Source organism: Silurus aristotelis (assembly GCF_946808225.1).
Source record: "Silurus aristotelis genome assembly, chromosome: 24".
Lineage (NCBI taxonomy): Eukaryota > Metazoa > Chordata > Actinopteri > Siluriformes > Siluridae > Silurus > Silurus aristotelis.
In genome coordinates, this window is record NC_139597.1 from 7,213,623 (window position 1) to 7,234,161 (window position 20,539).

A 20,539-nucleotide genomic window follows, 5' to 3' on the forward strand; every position below is an offset into this window, starting at 1 on the left:
TCGGTTTCCGGCACGTCTTCCGCCTGATAGAATGTGACTTATTCTAATGGCTTTGGATGAACTGGCACCTTTAAAACCGCATTTCTGTCATGTTACTTACAAACTCATAAATGAGTCATGACTCATGTCATGAATATACAAACCCACAATCCAATCCTATATACCACTGAGACAGGATAGTATGAGAGATTTCTCTAGCCTATGACAAACAAAAAAAAATGTGCATGCACATGAATACTAGACAACAGAAGATGGTCAGAATGCTTTTTCTCTGTTTTTCGGCTACATGGGTGTTTGGGAAATGACTACCAAATCCCTTAAACCTGTAATTTCCAGTACATTGTAATTGCAACCCAGACTACTGTGAGAGTTTCCACATTGCCAACATCCATTAGACTTGAGGCACAGTGAATTTGAATGTGCATTTTTTTTTTAAATAATCTATTAAAAAAGAATTCAGAAGAATGAATTTGAATGTAACTTGCAATGATGATATACATAATGTCCTTCTTTATTCATCTTTAAAACATTCATTTATTCATCATTAGTAACTGCTTTGTTCTGGTCAGGGGCACAGTGGATCCTGGAGCTTATCCCAGAAAGCCATGGATGATACACAAGTCTATAGGGCACCATTATCACACATCCACACACTCATTACTGCTTAGGGCACTTTAGTGTAGCCAATACCAAGCATAACTTGGGGAGTTTGAAGAAAACCAGAGGACCTGCAAGAACACCAGACGGCCATGTGAAAAAATAAGAAAAGCACTACAAAAACAGTGACCTAAGATCAGGATTGAAGTAGAAATCCCAGAGCTGTAAGAAATCAACACTACCTGCTGAGGCACCACACCACCTGTTTACTGCTGTGTTCCTATAAATTTCATTCTAATAAAATTGCAGCTGCTGCACCATGACACCATTACAGTTTTATGTTTATGTGCATTTCTGCATGATCACTCATTTACTATTATTACTGCCTGAAAACACCCTCAAAGGGTAAACAGGAAGACACTGTATCCATTTGGCAAATTGGAAGCTTAATTAACTTAATTAAGACTCCAATCCGCAGTCCACGGCTGCCACTTGATTAGGTCTTGAAAATGAAATTGGACCTTGCCATTAATGACACAATCACAAATTGTATTATATTAATCATGCAAATCTTGAATTACTTGATTACTGTATACCAAACAGCCTTCCCCTGATGCTCTGTGGGGTGTCATAACATTTATTGATTAAATAAATCACTTGAGCTGGTTTTATACTATTAGTATGTAGCATGAGTTTGTTTGTACTTATGCAGTTAAGATTCTGACAGAAACTCTTTTTTTTTTTAATATATTATGAGAATAATGCACACCTGGTTAGGGAATAATTAATAACCAATGATTAATAAGATGCTGTGAGGATGATTAAGCAGCAACAGCGATAAGGGTATGCGCTTATCTACCGCATAATAACACACACGATTATTGTCTGTCTCTTTGACATTTTTTCACATTTATTAAAAGCAAGGTTTTTCATTGGAAATATAAAAAAATAAATATAACAACAATAATAATAATAATAACAATAATGTTCATTTTGGTTTAAAGGAAATAAATTAAATCATTTCATCTTCTCCCGCTTATCCGTAATTCGGGTCGCGGGGGCAGCAGTCTAAGCAGATTCCCCGTGTCCAGGGATCAGGCTGTCAAGGCCCCCGCCTTCGACTGCTGCCCAATCCTCTCAGCACCGGTCCCTTACGGTACCTCCTGCAGGTGGTGAGCCCACGGGAAGGCGGCCCCACGTCACGGTCCTTGGTTTATTTTTCTCGTAAGGGTCCCCTGGAGCATAGAGGGTTAAGGGCCTTGCTCAAGGGCCCAAGAGTGGCAGCTTGGCGATACCAGACCTTCCGATCAGTAACCCAGCGCCTTAACCACTGGAGCCACCACTCCCCCATTAAATCGACATTTACAATCATTTATTTGGCTGATGTTATCCAAGCACACAGGACACAGCTGAGCAGTTGAGGGCTGAAGGTCTCGCTAAAGAAGTCAACAGTGACTTTAGGCAAATCTGATCCCATCTGTCCTTGAATAAATGAATGAACATCTGTATTATGCTGATTTTCTTTACTGTCAAACTGAAAGCTATTATAATATTTTGCACTTTATATTTTATATAATTTGAAAATATTATACATATTATATACACTATAGGCCACTTCTTTTGATAGTTTTTCTGGTTATTTTATTTTCATGAATGTTGAACGTTTATTGGGATTATTATGATTGTTCTTACTAAATTGTGATATTTAATTTTTAAAGATGAAGATTATGGACCTTTAAAGAAGTAGATGCCGAATTCGCAAACATCCCGTACCATCTAGAGACGTACCAGTGTCAATTGAATCTCACTTCATGTGTGGAGTTTTGACACTGGACCTCCTGGAGTGTTTAAAGACTCTGGCATGGAGAAGCTGGTGTTGGATCTGTGATGATTGCAAATGTTAAGCTATTTTATGAGTTGCTCAGTAGCTCCTAGTTTTATAACCACAGACTGTAAAAGACTGTAGGAAGATCATTACTGATAATCTTACATTCCAGTGCTCATGTTAGTTCTCACTCTCCAGTGTTCTGTATTGCTTAAAGACTATAATCACACTCTTGATGTCACTCAAATTAGTATGGGTTTTGCTTTTTTAGTCTGGTTCCTCTCAAGGTTTCTTCCTCATATCATCTAAGGGAGTTTTTCCTTGCCACAGTCGCCACGGCTGCTCATCAGGGATAAATACACATCGGTCACCTTAACTGTGGATTTCTGTAAAGCTGCTTTGAGACAATGTCTGTTGTGAAATAAACTTGACTTGACTCATGTTTGGGGATGAGATTCTGTTTGCTTTTTTTTTTTTTTTTTTGCTTACATTGATTTTACAAGCAGTTGATAGCATGCTGATAGTTACATGTATGCAATGACCTTGACTACACAGCTATGGTGAGAATGGTGTTTTACACACAGTCTGTGTGTTCTTATCTTATCTTTTTTTTCCCCAGCATCTTTATCCTAAACAGCCTCTGCAGGCTCATGATGAGCCATGAGGAGTGAAAATGATGCAGAACAGATCAGCTGTTATACCGCAGTAAGTGTCAGAAGGCATCTCAGCCCCCATCATCGTGACTTCTGCCTGGAACATGTTGCTTAAAGACTATTACCTTCTCCCGCCTCATTACTCTATCTCAACATCCGAAATGGATTAGGACGATTCACTTTCATTCGTCCTTCGCTGATTCTTTTTTTTTTTTTTTGCATTTATTTCCTTTTGTTCGCCATCAACACCTTAGCAGCTAAACGCAGTGATATGAATCTCGGGTTAAGTCCAGCCCCTGGCTGTCACTCAACTAAAATCCCAGGGTGTTTATTGGACATTTTCATGGATTATTTGCATATCCCCGCCCATCGAGTGGTTCTGCAGTGGCTGGAGAAGGTATCAGTGATCGAGCTCTCACACTGCGCGCATTAAGTTGGAGAGGCGCTGAGACTCTGAAGGAAGATCCGCCTGTTGAGTGTTGAAGGAGTGAGAGGAGCTGCACCTGTGCGCATCTCCCCAAACGATTTCTCCTTCAAATTTGTTTTTATTATTAGACTTTTTATTTTAGACTTTTTTTCCCTCCGTGCGCTTTAATGTAACCACATTCTTTCCGCCTTGTTCCTTCCCGTTAAAACGCAAGGCACAGCCCACAAATATGAGGTGCAGCCATGGCAGGCAAGGGTAAGGCAGCCGCGAGGACGCTGGAGGATTTGACGCTCGATTCCGGTTATGGTGGAGCGGCGGACTCGTTTAGGTCGTCCAGCGTGTCGCTTTGCTGCTCCGACACGCACCCGTCGTTCCCGCATGGGGGAAACTGCTGGCATCTGACCGAATCCATGCACAGCAGACACAACAGTCTGGACACGGTGAACACCGTGCTGGCGGAAGACACGGAGATCCTCGAGTGCTCGGGCCAGTGTGCCAAGCTGCCCGAGCTCGAAGAGGTGCCGTGGAGCGTGGCCGAGGTGGAGGGCGCGCTGCGGAAGGACGACGAGGCGGTGCGCTCGGCCGGCGTGCCCCGCGACATCGTGGCCAAGCTGTCGGCGCTGCTGAGCCGCGCGCTGGTCCGGATCGCCCGCGAGGCGCAGCGCCTGAGCCTGCGCTACGCCAAATGCACCAAGCGCGAGGTCCAGAGCGCCATCAAGGTGGTGCTGTCGTGGACCATCTCCGCCAACTGCGTGGCTGCAGCGCTCGGCGCGCTCTCGCTCTACAACATGAGCACCGGCGACCGCTTTAGCCGCGGCAAATCGGCGCGCTGCGGTCTCGTCTTCTCCGTGGGGAAGTTCTTCCGATGGATGGTGGACAGCCGCGTGGCTCTGAGGATTCACGAGCACGCCGCCATCTACCTGAGTGCTTGCATGGAGACCCTGTTCCGCGAGGTGTTCGGTCGCGTACAGAGGAGCGCGCTCGTGGAGACGGAGAACGGCGTTCCCAAGCTCACTGTCGAGTCCCTGGAACAAGCGATCAACAACGACTCAGAGCTGTGGGGTCTGCTGCAGCCCTACCAGCACCTCATCTGTGGCAAAAACGCAAGCGGTAAGAACCTGAAGTGAACTTTATACCATTTTACTGGTATTCTGATGCTCTCCGGCTTCGTCACCTACGCGCAGGGACCCTCTCACCTTATTACCACCATCATACCCACTGCGTATCCTGTGCCACTAATACAATTTCATAGCTTACTTTATTTTATTCTACTTAATGTTTTGCCACAAATATGAATCAGCTGGAAAAAATGGAAAAAAATTTTTTGTCCATCAGCCCCATTTATTTTTGGCTAAACCAGTTCAATTCAATAAATAGCAGTGGTCTAAAAGTCATCTTAAACTTGATAAAGTGATTTAGACAGATGTTTTAGATCAGGAAAGGATTGACAAGGTTTGCACCCTGCACCGTTATATGCATCAGTGGGTCAGATCTGATAGTAGTGATCCAGTCTTTCCCTAATACTCAGTTTCGAACCAGCAGCCTCCATTCTGATTACCAATACACATTACAGTAGTATTAGTATAGAGAAGATTAAATTCAGTAATGTAACTATTTTAAATGTCTGCATTCTCTATATTAAAATGAAATTGCTGGGTAGTCCAAGCACTTAATCCAAGACTTACTCAGTCATCACAACAGTAGAAAAGGATATTATTTTAACATAACATCAAACTCTGAGTGTTTTATTTCTCTTATACTGTACCACAACAATCTGTCATCGAAACAAGTGTTTATCAATTCAATTGTTAAATGCAGTAAATAAGAAAAAAATGCAGGTCTTCCTGCTACAGTGAAACCGCATTGCTGTCTGTCCTGATGCCTTCCTCATGTAGGAAAATTAAGCTTTTGAACTGGACAAAGCATTGAGCACTGGATGAATGAAATCTGTTATGTTGACTGTCATCATGCAAGTCCTTATGTAAGATGTTACCATAGAAAGAAAAACATATTTGGAACGAGCACAATGATTTTCTGAACAAATAAGATTTGAGCCTTTAATAGAACAAAGGAGCCTCTGGATCCTTGATTCTGATTGGTTGGGATGTGCGTGTACAATGCTGTGTTTTCCAGACTTTTAAACAATGCCTCATAAACAATTGCAACCGTACTAACATAGGTTTACAGTCGCATGCAGAGACAGCTATCGTAAACACTTAATTAGCTAAATAAGGTTTGTATGGGAAGATCAAATTAAAATTACACAAGGAATATTTCGATTTTTTTTCCCAATCTTATCACACTACTTTATCTCTGATTTAGAGCGGGTAGAGTTCTTGATCTAGCGAACTATATATTTAAAATAATTAATGAAAATGAAATATTACTTTGATACTTTTGTTAAAATTTTGCACTGCAAACATCAGTGACAGCTTTATCTTACCAAAGCTGGCAAGTGACAATAGTTTAAGGAGGCTAGTCCATGGCCGTGTGTGTTACACAATTTTTCATGCACAATGTTTATGCAAAGAACCAACTAGTGAAATGCGGAATTTTTTAAATTTTTTATTTGCTGACATGTCAAAATTTGATGAATATGACCACATTATAGTCCTCATCCATCTGCTTGTATCAATAGCATCATATATATAAAAGCCTCATCGTAGATATACATTTAATCACAGGTTTCGTTTAACAGGGAGAATTCCAGCATGTCACCGATGATACAGGAGCTCACTCTTAGAGGTTATTTGTTGATTGTTGATTTTATATTAACCCATAAGAGAGATTGTGCATATGAACATTGTCAGAGCCAAGTTCTTATAACACGAAAAGGGTTAAGATTATACTATGATAGTTAATTTAGTGTAACTAAGAGTTTTTTCTTCTAGCATCTTGTAGCATCACTATGATTGTTTTTCTTGGAGGACATACCGTGTCGCTTTGCTGAATCGAGAAGCATGCACAGCAGGCCTTTTGTTCCCAGCCTTGTTATTAATTTGGACAGTTGAACAGGTGCGAGCTCGCCATTCGCTCTGCTGCATGGTGTGCTGCACAACTGCTTCCTACACCTGTTGGACCAGCCATTCCTCTAATTCATGCAATAATGGGAACATGTTTCGACATTGTGCATTTTGGTGCTGGTGATTGCCATGTATTTCTTGCATTTCTCACTCCGAGTGTTACGTCAGTGATTACAAAAAGACAAGGTGACAAGAATTTAGAGGACTCTTACTTTACCAGGAAGTGAAATTTCATCATGTCAACTACTGTTTTAGAAAGTATGAGTGAATATATATATATATATATATATATATATATATATATATATATATATATATATATATATATATATATATATATATATATACAGTGTTGGGCGGTAACGCGTTACCGGTAACGCGTTACTTTTTACAGTAACTATACTGTAACGCGTTACTTTTAAAAATAAGGTAACTTCGTTACCGTTACCGTATGGTGCGTTAACCATTACTTTTTTAAATGAATTAATTTCGGCTGAAGTGTAGACTACAGTCTAACCTGTTTACAGCGGAGACACATTGTAGGATTGGTGGATAAACCACTGTAAACGCGAAGAAGACGCGCTGTAGGATTGGTGGATAAACCACTGTAAACGCGAAGAAGACGCGCTGTAGGATTGGTGGATAAACCACTGTAAACGCGAAGAAGACGCGCTGTAGGATTGGTGGATGAACCACTGTAAACACGAAGAAGACGCGCTGTAGGATTGGTGGATGAACCACTGTAAACGCGAAGAAGACGCGCTGTAGGATTGGTGGATGAACCACTGTAAACACGAAGAAGATGCGCTGTGGGCGTGTCTCTGTTTATTCAGGTCTGTGCGGCAGCAATGGCGAGTCGAGGCGAGAGCAAGACAAGTTTCTCAAAGTGGAAATTGGCTCATTATTTCACTTTAGTTGAGTATAAAGACAAAACCTTTTAAGTCAAATGTAAGCTGTGTCTTTCTGGGTCGAAGCTCGTATCTACTGCGATAAACAGCAACTCCAATCTGTTGAAGCTCCTCCAGGACCTCCATGCCTGAGGAGCTAGTAGCTAGAAGCTAACACGGTGTTCTGTTCTACATTGTTGATAGTTTTGTGTTTGTGTAGATCATAACGCATAAAAGGGCATTAATAGGAACATTAAAGAAGGTTCTTTAAAAAAGTAACTAAAAAGTTACTTTTAACAGTAACGCATTACTTTCTGGTGTAAGTAATCAACAAATTACGGAGTTACGTTTTGAATGAAGTAAACGAGTAACTGTAACTGGTTACTATTTTTTAGTAACGAGCACAACACTGTGTGTGTATATATATATATATATATATATATATATATATATATATATATATATATATATATATATATATATATATAATGAGTAAATATTATATATATATATATATATATATATATATATATATATATATATATATTATGAGTGAATATTATATATATATAGGTATATATAAAACTTCTTATACCTAAAATATTTAATATTGCTAAATCTGTCATCTCCTCTTTATCAGAGATATATTTCAGTAGTCAGGAATTTCGGGAGATCAGTAGGGACTGGTACTTGGCCAGATTTCAAATAAACAACCGGTTGCGTAGGCACTGCTTAAATGAGTGATTTATTCTAACCTGCTGATAGCGATCAACAAGGCACTCAATTACCTTTACAAACAATACTAATAGCTGCTTTACTGTGTAGATAAAACATAGCAGTAGCAACAACAAAGGTATTTTACAGAATGTATTCTAAAGTAACTAAAGTAGGTTTGGGCAATACTGTACAAAAAATGATTTTGTATTATGTATACATGTTTTGTATACATATTTCTTATAAATGCCATTACAATTTTTGCACATCTTCATGAACCCTTCTATTTTGACAAGTAAAAGGATGCATTATATGTATACTAAACTTCCTACCTGAGCACATATGACATCAAACAAATCGGCTATATAGTATGAATCTAAAAACAGTAAGTATGATGTAAAATTAACATACCAGCTAGGTTTTAGAGTACTGATTTCCATACTAATAATTAATAATCATGAATATTTTCTGTTAACAAGAAAATTACGATCATTATTAAGTAGAATTTTTGTGTAGTAGAATTTTTGTGCAGTTCATTTGTCAATTGCACATATTGTGAACTTCAGTAATATTAATGCACTGCTAAAAAATAAGCTCTATATCAACTGCCCTGCATTCAATAATTCAATAATTGACTTTAGCACCTTCTGAGTTGTTCGAGATTCAGTATTCCTCCCACTCAGGAGACCTAGCACCTGCAAATCCACCTGCTGTTGTTATCTCGTGTGTTATCTAAGAGCGGATTTATAGATGGATCGTTCTGGAACTTTCTCGCTGTAGTTTTCTTTCCTGCTCTTGTCCCCCAGAGAATACACAGATGACTCGACAGATTGCCATCTTTACAGAGTTAAGATGCAAAGCACCAGTTTTTTTTGCCAAAGCTGGCTTTGATGCATTTTTATTGCACTGTGACTTTGGAGCGAACGAGGTGAAAATCTTGAAGCCATTTCACAGCTCCTTTGAGTGCAGAAAACAAGGATGAATGTCCCACTTTTGTGTGTGAGTAATTCCTACTCCTCTCAGGTGTACTGCACATCTTCACCTCATTTCTAAAACGTGTAAAAGTGTTGAAGGTCCTTCTCATGTGGGTTGGGAGCTTTTAAGGAATTGTGACGCATCTTCATTTAAGACATCTGTCATCAGACTACAGGAAATACCTCATTACTTAGTGGATAAAATGTGTGTGTTCGTAACTGAAGATGAAAGGACAATGTCGAAGGGTAGCATGAAACGAGATAAATGTTCGGCTCAGATAAAGAAAGAAGAGAGATATGGCGATGAGGAATGAAAAGTTTATGAGATAAGAAAATGGAGGGCAGAAGGAGGAGGACTTTTAAAGCAGATTTATTTTTAAGATCGCAAAACAAAGTTGTGGCTGTTTTATATTGCAAATCTGAATAGATGATGCAGTGTATAAAGAGCAAAATCGGAGCAAATTTGCGGTTATAGTACCGTGATTTCCGGACTACTATACCATATATAAGCCGCACCCACTGAATTTTGCAAATATTTTTATTTTTAACATAAATAAGCCGCACCTGTCGATAAGCCTACACTAATGTACTTTACACAGGCTTTAACGAAAGACACGTTACACGGTGTAACGGGTGAAATATGTTGCGCTTCCTTTAGGAGCATAGCGGTATTTTGGGAATAGCATGCCAGAAGCGAGCTCTCCCTTCACCCAGACTCAACGCGTTACAACGGCTTGTATTTAAAAAGTAGCCGATCAAGAAAGTCATTGTTCACTGTCTTCCTCCTTCCTTTCACAACTATTTCTCTCGGGAGTTTATCTTTTGGCATCGTCATGCGTTTAAAATCACCCAATGGAAGTTTTTTCTCCCGATGCGGTGCAGCTCAGAACGCAGGTGAGGTGCGTTTTTTCGTTTCCGTTCGGAAATGTAATTGGTCTAATGTTATGGGGTTCAGTTTTTTGGCTTGAAGTTTGTGAAACCGGGAAAAAACCCAGGAAAAATTCATAAATTAGCCGCTTCGTTGTTTAAGCCGCAGGGTTCAAAACGCGGGAAAAAAGTACCGGCTTATATTCCGAAAAATACGGTAATTCGTCTGGTATTAACGACAACATAATTACTAAAATTACAAAACTGTAAACAATTTAGATATTGTGGGGATAACATTTTTAATATGGGTGGACTGAAAATGAAATGTACTAAGATTTTATTATAGATTTTTTTATATAATTATTTTGTTTAAATTATTTTTATTATTGAAATTCTGCATTTGCAGATTGCATTTGCAAAGAGTTTGACATAAAAATGCCTGACTTAAATTTCTTAAATGTTTTCTTTTGTTATAGTTACTGTAAGATTCTATTTAATATATAACGTGAAAATAATATCCAGAAATATTTCGTTCTATTAAATGGACATGGTCCAGAGTTCTTTGTGGAGTTTTATATTTTTCCCAGTGTTCGTGTTGCTTCGCTCTGGGTCCTCCGGTTTCTTTCCACGCAACCACATGCCAGTATTTTACTCTGAGGTGTGTGCTAATGGTGCCCTGCAATGGACTAGCATGCCAACCAGGCTGAGTTTTTCCTCCTTGTGTTTTGTGCTCCTTGGCCAGCGTTCAGATCCTCTATAACCCTGATGAGAATAGATCAGTTAAATCAATAATTGACAATTTTCTTGGGTAATAAATTTCCACTTATACAGAAAAGTCTTTGTAAATATGCTGTTGCCTATAAGAACATGCTGTGTGACACATCTAGAGAACCATGTGTTAAAGTAAAATGCAGCCACAGTAGCAGCTTTCCCTAATTTAAAATGATTGGACTATAAAACTTGATGGCAGCTTATGAACCTACTGAAAGGAAAAACGAGCTGAAACAGACAGTTTATGTGTCCTAAGAATTGTCCATGGTGTATTTTTTTTATCATACATTATTCATAAAGTATGATCTCATTTCAGACAAAGATGAGCAACATGTTCTACATGTAACACGTTCTACAAAGTGTCTAGATTTTTTTCCCAGCTAAATGTTAAGTGCTGTAATTTCAGTATCACGCATTTTGAAATATCCATAAAAACATTAAAGTTAATATTTGAGGTTTTTGTCCCATGGCACAATGGGCAGACTTGACGCCTCGCTGCTTCAGGTTTACAAATTCGAATCTGCGCACTCTTTACTGTCTGTATTGACTTTTCATATGGAGTTTTCTTATGTCTATGTAGATTTCCTCCTCTAGATTCTCAGATTCCACCCCCCCCCCCCCCCCAGAAAAGCATAGTGCATTGGTTACATTAAATTGCCCCTAAATGTGAATGAGTTAGAGAATATGTGTGTATATCACCTAGTTTTTTTTTTTATTGCCATCTCACACCTAGTGTTTCTGGTGTAAGCTCTGGATCTTCAGCAGACTTGCTGCCATGTCAGTCAAATGGCTTTTTTCTAAGATAGAAGGTGGTTGCGTTTATTCACAAAATGTATCAGGCTCTTTAATGTATGCTTAATATCTGTCTGTTTAGCAATGTATTTTTTTTCTACATTAATGTTCTTAATAGTCAGTAATTTTATTTACTGTATTCATGCTACTGCAATTATTCTATTTGTGCTGCTGTAAACATATAGATATATATGTGCTAATTTAATGACTGTTCATCATAGTATTTGCATACTGAATTTTATTTCAAGGCACTTATTATGTTATAGTATACATTAATCATTTTCAGTCAGTTCCTTCTCAGGTTTTTTCATCCCTGCTGAATTTCTCAGCTGTGTTTCTCTTACTGTAGCAATCTACAAGTGTTTTATAAAGAGCTCTTATAGACAGTGAATTCATCAGTGAGAGTATAATATGTAGCTTAATACTGTATATGAAGCTTTATCCTATAAGACTTTCCATTAGTGTGTCATAGCATTATTGGATTCAAGACAACTTGGCCAAGACAATGTCAAGACCACGACCATAGCCATTAAAGCCAGATTCAAAACCGAGTATAAGAGTAGGGCAAGACCAGGACGAGATCAACACAACACATAGCCGAGCCATTTCAAATATGCTGGCTGTATTATTTCCCTTACCTACTATACAATCTTTAATAAAAAATTAATTAACTCATCTATATTTTGTCCAATTATGTATACACAATAAGTATAGGCCAGTCTTTAAGAAGCTTCAGTTTAATCCTTTTTATATTATTACACTGTAAGTACAGCTGCTATTATTCTGAGAAAAAAAAGATGAAGCATTTTGAAGCAGTCAGTTGAAATGTATAGGCTTTATAACTCCATGTGTGGAGACAGACATTGTCATTTTGTACTGTTACGAGAACATTACGTTTAATATTTCTTCATGGAGATGATAGAGTCTTGGTTAGTACTGAGAAAATATATTGGTTGTGTAAAATTGTGCATGTGATAAGTAATTTGTGGTCTTAAGACCAGTACTGCAATACTTTACAATAATTAAAATAAAGATTTTAGTTTATTGTATCATTTTCAAAGGAATCACATGGAGGAAACTAGTGAAAACTCAAAAAACTCACAGGGCAAGAATGAATGTTATAATGTACTAATGGTTATCGTGAACAGTCATCCAATGTTGATTCATCATCCAAGTGTGGGCAGGATATATCCTCACAATATTTTAGTCATTTACAGTGTGGTATCTTATGCAAAGATACAAAACATCAAAATATTTAACTGCTCTATACTGTACTTATAATGATTAAAACCTAATCGCTTATAATGATTATGACTTATAATGATTATGACCTAATCATAAGAGTATTATGAGAGTGTGGGTGTGAAGATTTATGCTTATTCAGTATTCAGTCAGCATTTTAATTAGTCCCCGAGGAGTTGAATGGAAAAGTAAGGTGTTTAATACACACACACACACACACACACACACACACACACACACACACACACACACACACACACACACACACACACACACACACACACACATAAATAGTTTTTAGTAATGGCTTCAGAGTTTGCAGCACGGTGACAGATTGTTCCAGTGAACTGTTAAGCTTCTCATGGAAATTGAATTTGGACTCACATCTAAACTACATATGCTTAAGCTTGTAAACTCAGTGGGGTTTCTTAAAGTTATTCCTAAAGAAATTATATTTATTGGAGAAAGCTCAGGAAACACAACATCTGGAAATAGAATAGGGCATCTATTAACTATAGGACTATTGAGCATGACTAGTTAACCAGTGCAAAATGAAATGTCATAATTTGGTCACGATCATTTAGCTTTGTGAACAATACTGTAAAATGTGCTCCGCACCATTAGTATAGCGGTGGCTCACTTTATTGGTGTTTAAATTATTTGCTTTGTTTTACTATGAAGCTCAATAGTTTTACAACCAAATAGCAGTGACATCTGAGACAATATAAAACTGCCTGTGATCACATGTTCTAAACTAAGGCACTAAAACTAATATTGGCTGATCGCTGCTCAAATACAGTATTCATACCAAACGTTTAAAGCTGATCAATTCTTCATTCCAAAATTGAAACAGCTCTGGTGTCCAGTTCATGAGTTGATTGTGCTCTGTTTTCCACTGGTTAGAGGTAGAGATGTAAATGCCTCTCCAGAAGGCGCCTGATGACTGTGCAGCAAGCCTACGCTGGGCCTCTAGAGAGCATTGAGCTCAAGGCCCACGGCTCACACACACACACACACACACACACACACACACACACACACACACACACACACACACACACACACACACACACACACACAGGCATGACGCAGCTCTTCATAGCACTCTGCTGCACGTGGATCCATAGAGAGAACAGCTCACTGCTGCAATATGCCAACATCTAGCTTCCACTCCTCTCAACTTTGCTCTGAGAAGCTGCTCGAATGCTAATTCAAAGTAGGTTAACACTGTAAATCATTTATAAACCTTCAGCCTGTAGTTGATTTATTATTTAATGTACTGAATTATACAAAATCAACAGTTTCTTATAAGTATTCTTATGATCATCACATCAAAAGGGTCAATCATGGTGATGCTTTAGCTTTACCCATGTATTGTTTTTTTGTTTTTTTTTGGGAAAGGTTTTGAACAGAGAAATCAGAGTTTAAACAGAGACATGAATGAAGTTTCATGTCTAAATGCTATTTATCGGAGAGGACATTTGTCTATAGCCTTTAATGTGTCATATTTCAGCATCAGTTTTTACAGGACTGCAATGTAGTTATTGATAAAGTATTCACATGAGAACATTTTCAAGTATTCTGTCTATCTAAGACTGTAGATTTAAACGACATCAATATCACATCTGTAGAATGCTCTTGATTTGTTGATACAATTTATTAGGAATGAACAAACTAAATTATCGTTACATTATTCTCATCACAGTATGTATTCAGGTGTCTGTCCTTGAACCACCTTATGTATGACTCATCTTGGAGTCAGATTAAACACAAATTTTTTTCCAAACCAAATGTTGGAGTCATTTGTGGAAAATATTGAGCATAGCCCCTGTGCTTCATTCCACAGCGGTCAAAATGACCATGTGTGCTGCACCTTCCCTGCCTAAAACTGAATTTATTACTAAAATAATATCATAACACTGAAAAAAAATAATTATCACAGAACACTTCTGTTCATTTATCTCAACGCTAGAATGCATACTGTATGTCAGATTATCATAAAAGCACTAATCAGAGTGCCATTTGTCTGGTAAATGTGAACAGTCCTATAAATACAACACAAAGATGCTTTAAGCTTTGCTCATTATCAAATAAAATCCAGGTTTAAATGGCTAAGAATAAGACAGCGTGACATTCTGGCACCTTAAACTGGATTTGAATTTCTATATTGATTGAACTGTTTATCTTCTAATTAATTTCAGCTGGCAGCCTTTCTATTTCAATTTGATGCTTAATCCATGCTGTATTGAGCTACAGGCTTGTGAGAATTTCAAGGTCATGGGAATTCTGTTAACGTGCATAGAAAATTATATCATAGACCTCATTGGTTGTGTGGAGCACCTCTGCTTGAGTGATAATGATGGTTTCACTGTGCTAAACCAGAGGTATGTGGACATTATGTGTAGTTATACCACAAGACTTTTCAATTCTAGAGTCTGGATGTTCGGAAAGTGTTGTTCATTTTCTAGTAGTGCCAGCTGTAACGCAAATGTTAGGTTTATATTTTTGTGCTTTTTTTTTTTTTATCAACTTCTAGGGTGTCAGTTCCTTATAATCTAAACACGATAAAACGATTAAATATTAATTTCATTTAAATAAAAATAAAATATCAAACTGATTGGTTATTAACATTAAAACCAGTGACAGTTGAGCAGTTCTCAGAGTTGAGCAACTTTGACAAAGGCCAGATTGTAGGCCATATACAGTGATTAAAATAAATATGATCTAAGAAACGTGCTGCTAACGTCTTGGTTCCGAAAACCACATCATCACTTTCAGAGGTCTTGTGTGGACAATGCTTTGATGGGTCATAAATGATATGGCTGCACAGTGGGGTAATACACCATTTAAGAAGGTTGGTTTTAATGTGTGGCTAATCGGCATATTATTGTTAGTATCCTACCATGGAAACATCTTTAGAACAACTTTAAGTTTCTTAATAATGCAAAGCTGCATTTCTATGTCTTACTTTATTACAAGACAGAATATGACTAAAGGAACGAGTTTTTAAAAGTAATTGATAATAGGAGCTAACTTGTGGGGACGAAAATGTATAAAAGTGCAATTCTAATTGGAAATATTGATATATTCTGAAATATTGAGTGCATGGGAGAATTCCTTTTTTATATTGTTTCAAGGTCACTGGTGTACTGAAATGGGAAAGAAAGATTTGACACATCACATCTTATCAGAATGGATTGCTGATTGCAATATTTAAGAGGCAAATACCAAGTAGCAGATCCTGCTGAAATGACAAGGCTATAAATAAAACGCCATAGTCACACACTCTGAGTAGGTCTGTAATTTTAATTTAATAAGAGGGGTAGAGAGCTGCTCTGCATGGCTAATAATTCATATATATATATATATATATATATATATATATATATATATATATATATGTGTGTGTGTGTGTGTGTGTGTGTGTGTGTGTGTGTGTGTGTGTGTGTGTGTGTGTGTGTAAATATGTGTGTATATTAAAATGGCATAATAACAGGCAAGCACTCCAATTAACCTCTTGCCTTTGTGTATAAAACCCAGATTTGCAGCTTTCTCCTGAATATTTTCATTTGTTTTAGAATCGTGTTGTGCACTGCATATGATATTTCTCTCTTTTGCCCAAAGGCGAGCTGCACAGCGTCTATCACTTGAAAACACATCACCAGATACTCTGCACATGCCTGCAAACAGACATTCTGCTAATATGTGATTGCAGCTCATCATGGCATGGACTTAATTGAATGAGTTTCTAGATTTTTCTCCCTGATTCACATAATAAGAGTTCAACTCAATTCTTAATGCTGAGTTAAGAGGTTTAAAGATTTTTCCACTGCTGGACTCGGAATCAGGATGACATTGATTACTAGAAAGCTTTGCCACCACACAATTTGGCTGAAAAAACAATTATTTTTTTTTGTAGTGGGTCCTGTTCCTAACAGAGAATACTAATTAAGGTTTTTTTTCTGTCTTTTTAGTTCTATAATGGATAGGATAGACATGATAAAGATTGATAAGTCAATACACTATTTACAGAAATTATCAACAGTATACAACAAAAGAAAAACATTTGAATCGATATTTCAGTGCATATCCTGTTAAATTCTTGCAATTTCTAGATTCAACCCGTTTATCTAGAGTGAAATAACAGCACATAGACGTATAGGCAGAAGTGATTGTGATTTTAATTTTGTGTTTGAAGATTGGACTGCTCTATAAGGTTCATGCTGGGTTTAAAACTCCTAATATTTTAAACAACACAACAATAACACCAACTTTAATCATAGGTCATCTGTCCTTTTGTGAAATTTGTTGTTTGCTTGGATGATGCTTATGTCTACATTAGTTTCTTCTCTTTCTTCCGCATTTCTTTTTTTTTTTTGTTATTTTACCTCATTAAGATTCATTACACCTATGATTGCATTTCACAAGTTCCTTCTCAATCACTGCTAATGGCGTGTTAGGGATGTGTCAGCGAAGTGGGCTGAAAACTGTCATCTTAAATGGAGATTAAATGATGGAATCTCTAAATTTTTAATTCTGGGTTTTTCAACCTGACATGTTATTGATAGACTGCAGGAATCTACACACTGGGCTAGAAAGAAATCAGCTCTAACCTTGCTTCTTCATATAGCTATTTGTGTTTTTCTTATGGTGTATTAATAATAATGCATTTGTACTCTGTTCAAAAACATTTGTATTTGTTGATAGCAAATAGTTTGTTAAGTGGAAAGTGTTATAGTGATGTGGTGGACTCAGTCCTGCTAGCACACTTGCAATTTTTCCTACATAAGAATACAGTTTGGTGACATTTTTCAGCTTCTTGAAGATTTAAAGCTGGATTTATCAAGATTTATAAAGTGCAGGTGTAAAAGTAAAGGGTCAGTAGGTTGGAGTGGCATCGGGGACTTGTTAAAACAAATGTATTTCCAGATCTTGCATGATAGCGTTATTTATACTGTGCACTGCGTTTTCAATCCACTATATTAGATTACGACCAAATTGTGAGCGGTTCAGGTATGAAACAATACATCATCTCAAGGTTTGAAAAGATGACAAATAATCTTACTTGGTAAAAAGTTGGTGAAGGCAAATCAATCATGTGGTTCAATCATTCACCTCGAAAGTTCTTGCTTTTCTTACTGATCAAGTTGTAAGAGCAGATTAATTAAAGAGAATTAATGAAGCTTGTTGTCGTTTTGCCAGCCAGGTCCCCTGGTGGTCTAGTGGTTAAGATGCAGCGCTCCCACCGCTGCGACCCGGGTTCGATTCCCGGTCAGGGAACCATCCCCAGCCACTCTTAGTGCCGGTCCCAAGCCCGGATAAATTGGGGAGGGTTGCGTTAGGAAGGGCATCCAGCGTAAAACATGTGCCAAATCAAACGTGCGGAGGATCCGCTGTGGCGACCCCTAACGGGAGAAGCCGAAAAGAAAGTTGTCGTTCTGCCGGCCACCTAATGCATTCATTCTAGTAGGCAACCGGACGATTCGTCTCTATCTGCATGAAGCTGAATTATGCATCGCTTTGGCGAGTAATTTAATTTTACCACGATTCACTGCAGCACAGGCTGAAAGCAGTCTGCACTTATACTGAGAGAATTTGAAGTGAACTTCTTTCATGCTCACCCAAATATATTTGCACTGCTTGTAAGCAGCTTTACAGAGTTTGGAATGGGATTCTGTTCCTTAATGAGCATGCTAGAGAAGATAGTGGCAACAAAAAAAATCTTTCTTAGACATCCCTAAGAAAAAACCCTTGTGAGACCTCAAAAAGGTTGGGTTATAGTGGGGTGATAAATCATTATAGTATACTGGTGTGGAAGAGATTAGTCAAACTGTACTAATTGCGCTGAAAGGACAAGCAGTTCAAACAGATTATAATAGGTTTCTTTTAAAATGACAATAGCACTACTTATATGCAGTCTACAATCCTAAATTTATTCAAGTGGCAAAATGGAGAACGAGAAATAATGCATCGAGGTTCAGCTGAATTGAAGCGCTTAGGGAGCTCCTTAACTTTCACACCGAAATTTTTGTTTTAAATTTTTTTAAATGGGAGCCTTAGAATCTCTAGGGCTGGTTTATAGTAAACTTGTGGTAACCCACTCTTCATCAAGTTGTAATTAGCAGTTTTCATAAGGCCTCACTAGGCTATTCTGGGAGCGCTGATAATTACTGTTTTGGTGCCAGCCTCGAGAGAGAAGTGTAGGGCCTAAAGGAAGCAACAAATTGAAATATGTTTTTTTTTTTTTTTTCCCACTTGACAGGTGCTGAAGAGAAGCAAATACGGTGCTTTTAGTTATAGAGGTTACAAAGATTTGGCCAGAGGTCACAACTAAATAGAATATAATTTGTAAACTGGAAGAATAAAGGCTTGATTTAGGCTTTTTAGAAAAGAGACCTGGATTAATCTATTCCAGTAGCTTTATATAAGGGCAGTGGATAATCAGGACACATGACCTTGTATAAATGATTTCTCCTGCTTTCGTCATTGTGGATGTGGATGACTCCAAAATGACTCATTTATATTTTCGCAGTTTCTAAATTAGTGTTAGGGTCATGATTAAATCACGTCATCACAGAAACATGACATTTACATACCAGAGGTACACTAGCATACAAATCATGACATTTTTAACGGTGTTACAACGGGGTGTAACGGTACACAAAATCCACAGTTCAGTACGTACCTCGGTTTTTCAGGAACGGTTCGGTTCAAGTCGGTACGGTTAGAGAGAAGGAATGCAAAACATATAATTCGTTGTCGTTTTTTTATTTTATTATTAACATTTGTGATCATCAACATATGAACAGTTTAAATTTTTGAAGCAATTTTAAATAAAATACCTGCTTGGTTGAATAATATACAGGTAGTCTTCGACTTACGACCACGATTGGGACCGACAGACCGGTCGTAACGCGATTTATATGTACAGTACTGTGAAATTATGCCGGAAGCTGGTACGCACTGTCGTACGCCGCGGCTAGCGATTGTGGTCGTAAAGTCGAATGGTCGTAAGTTGCCTGTATAATATTTTATAATATTTTATTTTTAAAATTTAAATAGAACAAATCTAATTATTGCAATATACTTTTTTATTCTATTAATTAAATTTGGTAATCAATACAATTGGCACAAATAAAAATAATTAAATACAATTAAATAAATGGAAAATATTACTGAAATACTTTACATTTGTTAGGCCCCATTTTGGTGATACAGATGTGTATGCAAGTGCGTCATGATCTATCTACATTTCCATCATCTGCATGAAGCTGAATTATGCATCGCTTTGGCGAGTAATTTAATTTTACCACGATTCACTGCAGCACAGGCTGAAAGCAGTCTGCACTTATACTGAGAGAATTTGAAGTGAACTTCTTTCATGCTCACCCAAATATATTTGCACTGCTTGTAAGCAGCTTTACAGAGTTTGGAATGGGATTCTGTTCCTTAATGAGCATGCTAGAGAAGATAGTGGCAACAAAAAAAATCTTTCTTAGACATCCCTAAGAAAAAACCCTTGTGAGACCTCAAAAAGGTTGGGTTATAGTGGGGTGATAAATCATTATAGTATACTGGTGTGGAAGAGATTAGTCAAACTGTACTAATTGCGCTGAAAGGACAAGCAGTTCAAACAGATTATAATAGGTTTCTTTTAAAATGACAATAGCACTACTTATATGCAGTCTACAATCCTAAATTTATTCAAGTGGCAAAATGGAGAACGAGAAATAATGCATCGAGGTTCAGCTGAATTGAAGCGCTTAG

At 37.7% G+C, this 20,539-nt stretch overlaps 1 protein-coding gene across 2 annotated transcripts in view; it reads left to right on the top strand.

The window, feature by feature from the left end:
- The first annotated feature begins 3,453 nt into the window (after positions 1–3,453).
- btbd11a (BTB (POZ) domain containing 11a) overlaps positions 3,454–20,539 on the top strand; it is a 193,990-nt gene continuing 176,904 nt past the window's right edge. For both annotated transcript variants that reach the window (XM_083528110.1, XM_083528111.1), the window contains exon 1: positions 3,454–4,612. In XM_083528110.1, the coding sequence (XP_083384236.1) occupies positions 3,745–4,612 (868 nt within the window). In that variant the 5' untranslated portion in view covers positions 3,454–3,744. The remainder of the gene's footprint in view (positions 4,613–20,539) is intronic.